At 56.5% G+C, this 13,719-nt stretch overlaps 1 protein-coding gene and 1 long non-coding RNA gene across 6 annotated transcripts in view; one reads left to right on the top strand and one right to left on the bottom strand.

The window, feature by feature from the left end:
- LOC114805915 overlaps positions 1 to 11,893 on the bottom strand; it is a 51,433-nt gene extending 39,540 nt beyond the window's left edge. For 2 of the 4 annotated variants that reach the window (XR_003754038.1, XR_003754040.1), the window contains exon 1: positions 3,733 to 3,825. This is a non-coding gene — a long non-coding RNA (uncharacterized LOC114805915). Of the gene's footprint in view, positions 1 to 1,298; positions 1,337 to 3,732; positions 3,826 to 11,567 lie in introns of those variants that run through there. The other 2 variants (XR_003754041.1, XR_003754039.1) reach the window with 2 other exon arrangements.
- Positions 8,439 to 13,719, top strand: part of KL (klotho) — a 43,288-nt gene continuing 38,007 nt past the window's right edge. Inside the window, exon 1 of one of the 2 annotated variants that reach the window (XR_005661172.1) lies at positions 8,439 to 9,224. Coding sequence is in view for 1 of the 2 variants with exons in the window: in XM_029048477.2 (XP_028904310.1) it covers positions 8,487 to 9,224 (738 nt within the window). In the remaining variant the exon portion in view is untranslated. The remainder of the gene's footprint in view (positions 9,225 to 13,719) is intronic. The other variant, XM_029048477.2, reaches the window with a different exon arrangement.

The raw sequence follows: 13,719 nt of genomic DNA on the forward strand, positions 1-13,719 counted from the left end.
AGCTGACAAGCGGCGGGGCGGGGATTAGAACCCATGACCTCTGACTCCCAAGCCCATGCTCTTTCCACTGAGCCACGATGCTTCTCTATCTGTATGTAGGTATATAAATAGAATGTATCTATCAATGCTTTTGTACTGCACTCTCCCAAGTACTCTGCTCTGTGCTCTGATCACAGGAAGCACTCACTAAACCCGATTGATTTAAATACGACAGCAGATGAGAAGAGAATGGGTGAAAGGAGAGTCAAGCGAGGCCAAATAAAGACCAGAACCAGGTTCTATTAGTTCCAGTAATACATCAGAAGTTTTGTGGGTGTGAATTCTAAAGATGGTTTTATACATGTTTGAACTTTATACATTTGCCATTATGTCTTTGTTAAGAAGGGATGGGGTAATGATGAGTCTCCTCTTAGGAACCTGTCCCCTGTGGGAAGAAGTTGATTTTATTGATAATTTATGCATTGCCAGGAACACTCTCTAGCCCCTGCTAGCCATGTTCTCGCTGGGACACAAAGTGCAATGACTGGGTAGGTAGGCAGGCAGCGATGAGGCACGTAAGCCAGCTACAGATAAGAGTTGAGACTAGAACACAGTTGTGATTTTCAAATTGCTTGTCCACTAAGGTGCTTTCTTGCTTCCCTCTTTCCTGCACAAATACCTCGACTTTAGAAAGGCACAGACCTGGACCGGGTACATGGCTCAATATATTGGTATTTAAGTTTACTCAAGCTCACGGTCCTCTACTGCGCCTTCTCCCTTTTCAGTCTCCCCCCCCCCCCCCCCCCGACAGTTAAAAACATTTCTTCCATTCCCTTCCTCTGAAGTTAGAGTGTGAGAAATGTTCCTTGAAATCTCCTAGAATTTAACTCACAATAAAAGTGCTGAAGAGTGCTGAGAAGCAGTGGAAAAACCATGCCCTAATGGGAAAAATCACCGCCCTGGGGGGCAGAGGTCCTGGGTTCTAATCCTGACTCCACCGCTTTTCTACTGTGTGACTTTGGGCAAGTCACAACTTGTCTGGGCCTCAGTTACCTCATCTGTAAAATGGGAATTAAGACTGTGACATCCAAGTGGGACACGGACTGCATCCGACCTGAGTGTCTCGTACCTACCCCAGCGTGTGGTACAGGGCCTGGTACGTAATAAGCACTTAACTAATACCATTAAGTAAATCATAATAAAATTTTATGAATTTACTAGACTGCAAGGTCCGGCGAGACGCCTACTAAACTGCAAATTCCTGGGGGCAGGGACCATGTCTCCAAACTCTGTTGTACTGTCCTCTCCCAAGCACTTACCGCAGCGTTCTGCACATGGCAGCGGCGTGGCCCAGTGGTAAGAGCACAGGCTTGAGAGTCAGAGGTCCTGGGTTCTAATCCCAGCTCCACCACTTGTCAGCTGTGTGATCTGCAAGCCACTCAACTGCTGTGTGCCTCAGTTACCTCATCTGTAAAATAGGGATTAAGACTGTGAGCCCCACCTGGGACAATCTAATAATAATAATAATGGTGGTATTTGTTAAGCGCTTACTATGTGCCGAGCACTGTTCTAAGCGCTGGGGTAGACACAAGGGAATCAGGTTGTCCCACGTGGGGCTCACAGTCTTAATCCCCATTTTACAGATGAGGTAACTGAGGCACCGAGAAGTTAAGTGACTTGCCCAAAGTCACACAGCTGATAAAGTGGCCGAGCTGGGATTCGAACCCATGACCTCTGACTCCAAAGCCTGTGCTCTTTCCACTGAGCCACGCTGCTTCTACAATCTGATGACCTTGCATCTCCCCCAGCACTTAGAACAGTGCTTGGCACATAGTAAGCGCTTTAACAAATACCAACATTATTACATTATTATTAAGTGCAACCTAGAGGCCCCTGAATTGAATTTTCTCAATGGAGGAACACTTCACTTTTCAAAATGGTGACTCTTCGATAGCGGCTCAGCAGCAGCGGAGTATTTCAAAAGATTCACACATCTTGATAAATGATCCCGGATCCCCACAAAATGTTTTTCTGGGGTGGAGAACTGAATGAAAATCCCGATTAAATTGTTTATGTCGGTTGTGAAATATAAGAATCATCATCAGACTCTCCAGATCAGCATTAACCAGCAGCGACCCGGTAGACGGCCTTTCCGAAATTCCACACGGCACAGTATCAGCAAAACTGCACCTCTATCAACAAGTATTTCCAAAAATAAAAGTTAAACGATCATAGCATCTCATTCTTTGGTTAAAAAATAACTTTTATCTCCTGGGAAGATCAACCTGAGGAGCCCAGCTCTATCAAGCCCCAAAAGGAGATACTTACTGAGCCCAAATCATTTGAATTTTAATGAGTCTAAGACTCGGTTTGGAGTCGAATATGCTCTTTAAAAGAGAAAAGGAGCGCGATTGCAATCTGCCCTATTTCTAAATCCACCTAAAAGCCAATCATTTATTTAGCCTGTTTTTCTCTGTCGCCTCGGGGAGGGCCGGGGAGGCGTTTCCAAGTGGAGTTTTCAGGTTCTTTTAATTAATGATAATAATAATCATAATGATGATGGTATTTGTTAAGCGCTTAATATGTGCCAGACACTGTGCTAAGGGCCGGATCGCCCATCTGGGGGAGGAAAATGTAACATTTGTGTCACAGGTGAGGGATAGAGAAGCAGCGTGGCTCAGTGGAAAGAGCCTGGGCTTGGGAGTCAGAGGTCATGGGTTTGAATCCCGCCTCTGCCCCTTGTCAGCTGTGTGACCTTGGGCAAGTCACTTCACTTCTCTGGGCCTCAGGTCCCTCATCTGTCAAATGGGGATGAAGACTGTGAGCCCCACATGGGGACAACCTGATTATCCTGTATCTCCCGCAGCACTTAGAAGAGTGCTCTGCACATAGTAAGCACTTAACCAATACCAACATTATCATTATAATAATAATAATAATAATAATGTTGGTATTTGTTTAGCGCTTACTATGTGCCGAGCACTGTTCTAAGCACTGGGGTAGACATAGGGGAATCAGGTTGTCCCACGTGGGGCTCACAGTTTTCATCCCCATTTTACAGATGAGGGAACTGAGGCGCAGAGAAGTGAAGTGACTTGCCCACAGTCACACAGCCGACAAGTGGCAGAGCTGGGATTCGAACTCATGAGCCCTGACTCCAAAGCCCGTGCTCTTTCCACTGAGCCACGCTGCTTCTCCTGGGCCTCAGTTCCCTCATCTGCAAAACGGGGATGAAGACTGTGAGCCTCACGTGGGACAACTCGATGACCCTATATCTCCCCCAGCATTTAGCACAGTGCTCTGCACATAGTAAGCGCTTCACCAATACCAAAATTACTATTATTATTCTCTGGGCCTCAGTTCCCTCATCTGCAAAATGGGGATGAAGACTGTGAGCCTCACGTGGGCCAGCCCGATGACCCGGTATCTCCCCAGCGCTTAGAACAGAGCCCTGCCCATAGTCAGCGCTTAACCAATACCAACATTCTTCTTCTTCTTCTCTGGGCCTCAGTTATCTGATCTGTCAAATGGGGATGAAGACCGTGAGCCTCCCGTGGGACAACCCGATGACCCTGTCTCTCCGCAGCGCTTAGAACAGTGCTCTGCACCTAGTCAGCGCTTAACCAATATCAATATCATTATTATTATTGGGGGGGGGGGGGGGGGGGGGGGGGCTTCAAGCCCGGGCAGTATTTTGGATGGGAGCCATGGCTGGATGGGAGGGGTGGATGGGGGGGGGGGGAGGCTTCCCACCTGGCGTGTCGGTCCCCTGGAGGTGGGGGGTCGGGGTCCTCCTCCGGCCCCCGTAACCCGGGGGGCTCCCGGGGGGGGTCGGGGTCCTTCTGCCCCGGCGCCCTGATGCTGCACCTGGACCTTCCGGGACCGTCGGGGGGCGCGAGGCGAGGGCGCGCGAGGCGAGGGGGCGCGTGGCGAGGGGCGCGAGGAGAGGGGCGCGAGGACGGGGGGCGCGAGGACGGGGGGGGGGGGCCCATATGGTAAGGGGCGCGTGGCGAGGGGCGCGAGGAAAGAGGCACGAGGAGAGGGGCCATAGGGTAAGGGGCGCGAGGCGAAGGGGGGGGGGCGCGGCGAGGCGGCGCGAGGAAAGAGGCGCGAGGAGGGGGCCACGAGGCGGGGGGGCGGGGCGGCGCGCGTGGCGAGGGGCGCGAGGAAAGAGGCGCGAGGAGAGGGCGCGCGTGGCGAGGGGCGCGAGGAAAGAGGCGCGAGGAGAGGGCGCGCGTGGCGAGGGGCGCGAGGAAAGAGGCGCGAGGAGAGGGCGCGCGTGGTGAGGGGCGCGAGGCGGGGGGCAAGAGGACGGGGGGGGGCCCATATGGTAAGGGGCGCGTGGCGAGGGGCGCGAGGAGAGGGGCCATAGGGTAAGGGGCGCGAGGCGAAGGAGGGGGGGGGACGTGGCGAGGGGCGCGAGGAAAGAGGCGCGAGGAGGGGGCCACGAGGCGGGGGGGCGGGGCGGCGCGCGTGGCGAGGGGCGCGAGGAAAGAGGCACGAGGAGAGGGCGCGCGTGGCGAGGGGCGCGAGGAAAGAGGCGCGAGGAGAGGGCGCGCGTGGTGAGGGGCGCGAGGCGGGGGGCAAGAGGACGGGGGGGGCCCATATGGTAAGGGGCGCGTGGCGAGGGGCGCGAGGAAAGAGGCACGAGGAGAGGGGCCATAGGGTAAGGGGCGCGAGGCGAAGGAGGGGGGGGGGACGTGGCGAGGGGCGCGAGGAAAGAGGCGCGAGGAGGGGGCCACGAGGCGGGGGGGCGGGGCGGCGCGCGTGGCGAGGGGCGCGAGGAGAGGGCGCGCGTGGTGAGGGGCGCGAGGCGGGGGGCGCGAGGACGGGGGGGGGCCCATATGGTAAGGGGCGAGTGGCGAGGGGCGCGAGGAAAGAGGCACGAGGAGAGGGGCCATAGGGTAAGGGGCGCGAGGCGAAGGGGGGGGGGCGTGGCGAGGGGCGCGAGGAAAGAGGCGCGAGGAGGGGGCCACGAGGCGGGGGGGCGGGGCGGCGCGCGTGGCGAGGGGCGCGAGGAAAGAGGCGCGAGGAGAGGGCGCGCGTGGCGAGGGGCGCGAGGAAAGAGGCGCGAGGAGAGGGCGCGCGTGGTGAGGGGCGCGAGGCGGGGGGCAAGAGGACGGGGGGGGGCCCATATGGTAAGGGGGCGCGTGGCGAGGGGCGCGAGGAGAGGGGCCATAGGGTAAGGGGCGCGAGGCGAAGGAGGGGGGGGGGGACGTGGCGAGGGGCGCGAGGAAAGAGGCGCGAGGAGGGGGCCACGAGGCGGGGGGGCGGGGCGGCGCGCGTGGCGAGGGGCGCGAGGAAAGAGGCACGAGGAGAGGGCGCGCGTGGTGAGGGGCGCGAGGAAAGAGGCGCGAGGAGAGGGCGCGCGTGGTGAGGGGCGCGAGGCGGGGGGCAAGAGGACCGGGGGGGGGGCCCATATGGTAAGGGGCGCGTGGCGAGGGGCGCGAGGAAAGAGGCACGAGGAGAGGGGCCATAGGGTAAGGGGCGCGAGGCGAAGGGGGGGGCGTGGCGAGGGGCGCGAGGAAAGAGGCGCGAGGAGAGAGGCACGAGGGGAGGGGCGCGTGGTGAGGGGCACGAGGAGAGGGCCACGAGGAGGGGGCGCGAGGAGAGGGGCGCGAGGCGGGGGGGGGCATATGGTAAGGGACGCGAGGAAAGAGGGGGCGCGAGGGAAGAGGGGGCGCGTGGTGAGGGGAGCGAGGGGGGGGGGCACGAGGAGAGGGGCGCGAGGAGAGAGGCACGAGGAGAGGGGCGCGAGGCGAGGGGGCGCGAGGAGACAGGCACGAGGAAGGGGGGGGCTTAGAGTAAGGGGCGCGAGGCGAGAGGGCGCCTGGTGAGGGGCGCAAGGAAAGGGGCACGTGGAGAGAGGCACGAGGAGGGGGGCGCGTGGTGAGCGGCTCGTGGTGAGGGGCGCGAGGAAAGAGGCAGGAGGAGGGGGGCGCGTGGCGAAGGGGCGCGAGGAGAGGGGCAGGTGGAGAGAGGCACGAGGAGGGGGGCGCGTGGCGAGGGGCCCAACGCAGAGAAGCAGCGCGGCTCAGCGGAAAGAGCCCCGAGCTGGGGAGTCAGAGGTCACGGGTTCGAATCCCATCTCTGCCGCTTGAGACGGGGGGGGGGGGGGGCAAGTCGCTTGACTTCTCCGGCCTCAGTTCCCTCATCCGAGAATGGGGATGAAGACTGGGAGCCTCGCGTGGGACGACCTGATGACCCCGTCTCTCCCCCAGCGCTTAGAACGGCGCTCTGCACAGAGTAAGCACTTAAATTCCTGCATTATTATTACTCCACGGTAAGGGGCGCGTGGAAAGGGGCATCCCGGCCCTGCCCCCTGTCAGCTGGGGGACTGTGGGCAAGTCACTGCACTTCTCTGGGCCTCAGTGACCTCATCTGGAAAATGGGGATTAAGACTGTGAGCCTCATGTGGGACAACCTGATGACCCTGTAATAATAACGTTGGTATTGGTTAAGCGCTTACTATGTGCCGAGCACTGTTCTAAGCGCCGGGGGAGACACAGGGGAATCAAGTTGTCCCACGTGGGGCTCACAGTCTTAATCCCCATTTTACAGATGAGGTCACTGAGGCACCGAGAGGTTAAGTGACTTGCCCACAGTCACACAGCTGACAAGGGGCAGAGCCGGGATTTGAACCCACGATAGCTGCCCCAGCGTTTAGAACAGTGCTCTGCACATAGTAAGCGCTTAACAAATACCAACATTATGCATTCATTCATTCATTCAGTCTTCTGTATGGAGCGCAGATTGGGTCCAGAGGACTGTACTAAGCGCTTGGAAAGTGCAATTCGGCCACAAAAAGGCACGTGGAAGGGGCGCATGTCGCACAGGGGCCCGTATTGAGAGGACGACAGAAAGCAGCAGCGTGGCCTAGTGGTTAGAGCCCGGGCCCGGGAGTCAGAAAGTCATGGGTTCTAATCCCGCCTCCGCCCCTTGTCTGCTGGGGATTCCTTCGCTTCCGTGGGCCTCAGTTTCCCCGTCTGTAAAACGGGGATTGCGACCCTTGAGCCCCACGTGGGACTGATTGGGGCCAACTCGATCTGCTGGTATCCGCCCCAGGCGGTGCCTGCCGCCCGGTGAGCGCTTCACCGGCACCACCATGATTATTATTATTATTATTATTATTAATTATTGTGATTATGATTAGAAAGCAAGGAAACCCACGCATCCCGACCCTCACTCAGAAAGGGGCCGGGACCCCGGAGGTGGGGGGGGGTGAAAGCCGGAGGAGGGGAGCGGGAAACTGAGGACGCCCCCCCCCCAACAGGGGAAGGGGTTAGGGTTCACTTTGGGGGGGTCTCACTTTGGGGGGGGGTGTGAATGGGGGGTCTCACTGTGGGTGTGTGTGAAGGGGGGTCTTTGTGTGTGTATGTATGTGTGTGGGGGGGTCTCACTTTGGGGGGTGCTTGTGTGTGTGTGTGAGGGGGGGTCTCACTGTGGGTGTGTGTGAAGGGGGGTCTTTGTGTGTGTGTATATGTGTGTGTGGGGGGGTCTCACTTTGGGGGTTGTATGTGTGAAGGGGGGTCTTTGTGTGTGTGTACGTGTGTGTGGGGGTCTCACTTTGTGTGTGTGTGTGTGCGTGAAGGGGGGGTCTCACTTTGAGTGTGTGTGTTTGGGGGTCTCACTTTGGGGGTGTGTGTGCGTGAAGGGAGGGTCTCACTTTTGGGGGGGGTGTATGTGGAATGGGGGGTCTCACTTTGGGTGTGTGTGTGAAGGGGGGTCTCACTTTGGAGGGGGGCGTGGAGGGGGGGTCTCACTGGGGGTGTGTGTGTGCGTGAAGGGGGGGTCTCACTTTTGGGGGTTGTATGTGGAGGGGGGTCTCACTTTGGGTGTGTGTGAAGGGGGGTCTCCCTTTGGGGGTGTGTGTGTGCAGGGAGGTCTCACTTTGGGGGGGTGTGAGTGAAGGAGGGGGTCTCACTTTGTGTGTGGGGGGGTCCTCACCGGGGGTGTGTGTGTATGTGGAGGGGGGGTTCTCACTTTGGGAGCGTGTGGAGGGGGGGGTCTCACTTTGGGGGTGTGTGTGTGTGGAAGGGGGGAGTGTGTCACTTTGGGGAGGGGTCAACCTGGGCGGAGAGACTCCCCGTTCCAGCAGGAGCAGGGGGGCGTCGAGAAAGGCCGCGTGTCCCTCTTCTGGGGGGGGGGGACACTTTGGGGGCGAGGGAGGAAGACCCCGGAGCCCCCCAAGACTGCGGCGGAGGAATGACCAGGTGATCCGGGACCGACCCGACGGCTGCTTTCCCAAATGGCCGGGAGGGGAACGGGGTGGGGGGAGTGGGGAGGGTCTCCCTTTCTTCCTCCTCCCCCCCCCCCCCCGGCTTCGCACCTCCCCTCTGGGGTGGGGTGGGGGGCGCCCAGGTAATAGCTGACGAATTGGGCGAGGGTGGGGAGGGCCGAGCGCGGGGATAAAGAAGTGCGGAGGAGCGGGAGGCGGCGGGAGGTGTCGGCCCCCTTCCCCGGCCGGTCCGGTCCGGTCCGGTCCGGTCCGGTCCCGTCGGGCGGCCATGGCCCCCGGGGCTTCGCCTCTCGCCCCTCTCTTGGTGCTGCTGAGCCTGGGGGGGCCCCAGCAGCCTCGGGGGGCCCCCGGGGACGGCGCCTGGACGTGGGGGCGTTTCTCGCGGCCTCGGGGCCTGGAGGAGCAGCGTGGAGCGCAGGGTACCTTCCCCGACGGCTTCCTCTGGGCGGTGGGCAGTGCCGCCTACCAGACGGAGGGCGGCTGGAGGCGGCACGGCAAGACCCCCTCGGTGTGGGACGCCTTCACCCACCGGGCCCAGGGCACCCCCACGGGGGACGTGTCCGGGGACGGCTACCACCACGTGGGGCGGGACGCCGAGGCCCTGCGGGCCCTGGGGGTCAGCCACTACCGCTTCTCCATCTCCTGGGCCCGCGTCCTGCCCCGGGGTTTGGGCGGGAAACCCAACCGCCGGGGCCTGCGTTATTACCGGCGCCTGCTGCGGAGGCTGGGCGAGCTGGGCGTGGAGCCGGTGGTCACCCTCAACCACTGGGACCTGCCCGCCGACCTGCAGGACGCCTACGGAGGCTGGGCCAGCCGGGCCGTGGGGGACAGGTTCCGCGACTACGCCGAGCTCTGCTTCCGACACTTCGGGGCCCGGGTCAAGTACTGGATCACGCTGGACAACCCCTACGTGGTGGCCTGGCACGGCTACGCCACCGGACGGCTGGCCCCCGGGGTCCGAGGAGGTCGCCGGCTCGGCTACCAGGTGGCCCACAACCTGCTGCTGGTAAGCCAAGGGCGCCGGGACGAAGGGAGGGGTGGGGGGCCGGCAGGGAGACAGCCCACCCCTCCTCCAAGGTGGCACCCGCACTCATTTGATAGTATTTAGGGAGCTCTTACTATGTGCACAGCACTGGACAGTTGGGGAACAGAGCCAGTCCCTGCCCGTGGGGTGGGGGGCCGGCAGGGAGCCAGCCCACTCCCCCTCCAAGGTGGCACCCACACTCATTTGATAGTATTTAGGGAGCGCTTGCTATGTGCACAGCACTGGACAATTGGGGAACAGAGCCAGTCCCTGCCCGTGGGGTGGGGGGCCGGCAAGGAGACAGCCCACTCCCCCTTTAAGGTGGCACCCACATTCATTCGGTAGTATTTAGGGAGCGCTTACTATGTGCACGGCACTGGACCGAGCGCTTGGAATGGACAGTTTGGCCACAGTGGCCAGGGCTCCCAGTCTAGATAATAAGAATAATGTTGGTATTGATTAAGCGCTTACTATGTGCACAGCACTGGACAATTGGGGAACAGAGACAGTCCCTGCCCGTGGGGTGGGGGGTCGGCAGGGAGACAGCCCACTCCCCCTTCAAGGTGGCACCCACACTCATTTGATAGTATTTAGGGAGCTCTTACTATGTGCACAGCACTGGACAATTGGGGAACAGAGACAGTCCTTGCCCGCGGGGTGGGGGCCGGCAGGGAGCCAGCCCACTCCCCCTTCAAGGTGGTGGCACCCACATTTATTCGGTAGTATTTAGGGAGCGCTTACTATGTGCACAGCACTGGACGAAGCGCTGGGAATGGACAATTCGCTAAGAGACAATCCCTGCCCTCGGGGTGGGGGACCGGCAGGGAGCCAGTCCACTCCCCCTTAAAAGTGGCACCCCACATTTATTCGATAGTATTTAGGGAGCGCTTACTATGTGCACAGCACTGGACCGAACGCTTGGAATGGACAATTCGGCCACAGCGCCCAGGGACGGGCTCCCAGTCTAGATAATAATAATAACAATAATGTTGGTATTTGTTAAGCGCTTACTATGTGCAGAGCACTGTACTAAGCGCTTGGAATGGACAATTCAGTAAGAGATAGAGACAATCCCTGCCCGAGGGGTGGGGATGGGGGGCCGGCAAGGAGCCAGCCCACTCCCGCTTAAAAGGTGGCACCCACATTCATTCAGTAGTACTTACTGAGCGCTTACAATGTGCAGAGCACTGTACTAAGCGTTTGGAATGGACAATTCGGGAACAGATAGAGACAATTCCTGCCCGCGGGGTGGGGGCGGCAGGAAGACAGCCCACTCCCGCTTAAAGGTGGGCACCCACATTCATTTAATAGTATTTATTGAGCGCTTACTATGTGCAGAGCACTGGACCGAGCACTTGGAATGGACAATTCGGCCACAGTGCCCAATGACAGGCCCCCAGTCTAGATAATAATGATAATAATAATGTTGGTATTGGTTAAGCACTTACTTTGTGCCAGAGCACTGGACTGAGCGTTTGGAAAGGTCAATTCGGCCACAGTGCCCAGGGGCTCTCAGTCTAGATAATAAGAATAATGTTGGTATTGGTTAAGCGCCTACTATGTGCAGAGCACTGTTCTAAGCGCTGGGGTAGACACAGGGTCATTAGGTTGTCCCCCCTGAGGCTCACAGTCTTCATCCCCATTTTGCAGATGAGATAACTGAGGCACAGAGAAGCGACTTGCCCATAGTACCGCAGCTGACAAGGGGCAGAGCCGGGATTCGAACCCATGACTTCTGACTCCCAAGTCCGGGCTCTTTCCACTGAGCCACACTGCTTCTACGCAAGGCACCTACTATGTGCCAAGCACAGCTGTAAGCGCTGGGGTAGATGCAGAGTAATCAGGTTGTCCCACGTGGGGCCCACTGTTTTAACCCCATTTTACAGATGAGGTAACTGAGGCACAGAGACGTTACGTGGCTTGCCCGAGGTCACACAGCAGACAAGTAGCGGAGGCGGGATTAGAACCAGTGCCCTTTGACTCACAAGCCCGTGCTCCTTCCACTAAGCCATGCTGCTGCTTAGATGGGGCTGAGAAGACAGGAGACCCCCTCGGGGGCACTGGGGTCTAGGGGGTCAGTCGTGGGAAAGGAGAAAAAGGGCACCCCCTCTTGTGGGCAAAGGACGGCTCCCCTAATTCCACCGGCTCGTCCTCACCCGGGCGCTTAGCACAGTCTCCTGCACGGGGGAAGCGCTCCCTAAAAACACAATCCATGAATTGAAACGCTGGGGGGGGGGGTGCCCCAAGGGGATCCAGGTCGATGGTGTCAATCACAGGAAAAACGGGGAGGGGGCACGGCCACTAATCCTGCCGGATTGTACTCACCCAAGCGTTTAGTACAGGGCTCTGGACCTAGTAGAAATACCATTGATTGATTGCAGCCGACTCCAGCGTGGGCCTCTGGAACACAGCACGGGGGGCGGGGGGAGCGAGATGAAGCCCGGGCCCCAGTGGAATACGTGGAGGGAAGAGGCTGGATCCAGGGAATAAAGGCCTGGGCTTTTTTTCTTTTGGAAACAGCATCCTCAGAGAAAAGAGTTTGAGAGGAGCATTCTGGTGCTGTAAGTGATTCCTTTGGGAGCAGCTGAGAAGAGATTGTAGAGGCTAACAGGTGATCTGGGCCCCCAGGCTTTGCTGGGGGTCGTTATTTTCCCCGGCTTGGGTTGATGTAGGCCATGGAGGATGAACCTATTAAAATGCTCGTCCGGATGCGTATGTTCAATGATGAAAACTTTCGGAATCTGGCTTACGTATGTGCCCAATATCAAATCTATAAATAGACATCACGGACTCAAAGCCAACTTGCAATTTTCAGGGCTCAGAGTGGTTAAATGGGTTTTTTTTGTTTTCTGAGAGGAAACAGGATTTTTGTCTTTTCCATTAAAACACTTTTGGAGGTTTTTTTTTGGTCAGTTTGAGCAAAATAGGCACAAGATGCGGACATGTGTAGTATATGTTTTGTTTTCGTTACGAGTGATCCTGCATAAATATATGCACTTGCAGGTCACTCTGCTTGAGTTTGGGTAAATTGGCTCTGGCGAAGAGCTTAATGCAATTTTCTGTGTTTTTCTCCAGATGTATTGACCCATTTTGAAGCTTGTAGGTTTGTGGGAAGAGTGTATAATTCATAGACCAATTAGATGGCTGTGCATTTTCTAGGAATAGTCGTTTCAAAATAAAACATATCTGATTCACTGGGGAAGTTTAAAGATGAATTCGGGATGTGATCTCTGAGAAGCTTTGAAAATGTAAAAGCGCTACATTCCAAAATTTTTTTTAAAAAGAAGGCTGACTGATTTTAGAAATGTGAAGAAAGGGTGTCAAGCTTGTTTTGAGTAGTCTAGCAGACTGTGGGCTGAATAATTTATGTATTCCACATCAGTATCATTAGAGATGATCAGTTTTAGAGTGGAGGAGACTATGGGTTTTCGAAGTTATAGTACAGCCTCAGTTTTTAACGTAGGACAGATGGCAATATTTTCATAACAATTTGAGTGCTTATTCCAGTTGCAAACTGGGGAATTAGTATGCCCATGTAATGAGATATTCAGTTGTCCTTTCCAAGTTTCCAATATCCAAAAAGTTTAGTTCTTTGGTGTCCTCATTAACCTTCCTGATCATTAACCCACCCAAGGAGCCTTTTAACGTAGTAGTGACTAAACAACCACTTGAGATTTTTCTTCTCTGAAATACGCAGTGGACTTCGAAACAAAAAATAAAATGGTTGGTAAGCTCGTGCTGCAAACAAAATGTTAATTTCTGTAAAATATTAACCAGTGGATATTCACGATAACAACAATAGAAACACCAGTTTAGTAGAGACTTCAGGGTCATGAAGTTCAAACCCCCTTCAGAGGCAGAACAAGTTGAAACCCTCTAACTCCGCCTAAAGCCTTGTTGACTCAGAAATTTCCATCCATTTGCAAACTTTTCTTTGAACCCATCCAGCTATCTGTGTGTCAGCCAACCACAACCTTCCCATCTTAAAAGTTTTGCGCATTACAAAGGTACAGTAACAGGACACAGTCACCTTGTAGCTGGTGCCCTACCCGTTTGCTTTTTTTTTTAACTAGTTGATTTTTTTTAACCACTTAGTCAGTGCCCCGAGTTCTCTAGGACTTCGATAAGCTCTGCTTGTCATTTTAACAGTTTATTAAAATAATGAATTGAGCACCAGTGAGAGCAAAAGCATTGAATGGGTCACCTCTCTAGATCTCCCAATCAATTTGCCGATTTGTACATTCCAAGCGCTTAATACAGTGCTCTGCACATAGTGAGTGCTCAATAAATACTATTGAATGAATGTTTGAAAGGCCGCAGGGTCGTCTCTTCAGGCTGTATGTGTTTGCATTGTCAGAGTGGGTGTTTGTGGCCCGAAACAGGGCTGCTTTGGGGGACTTACTCAGTGCCTGTCTTTCCCGTTAGGTTAGAAGCTCCTCGAAGGCAGGGACCTGGTCTGCTCTCGCATTGTACTCTC

The sequence above is a fragment of the Ornithorhynchus anatinus genome, chromosome 20, assembly GCF_004115215.2.
Source record: "Ornithorhynchus anatinus isolate Pmale09 chromosome 20, mOrnAna1.pri.v4, whole genome shotgun sequence".
In the NCBI taxonomy this organism is placed as follows: Eukaryota; Metazoa; Chordata; class Mammalia; order Monotremata; family Ornithorhynchidae; genus Ornithorhynchus; species Ornithorhynchus anatinus.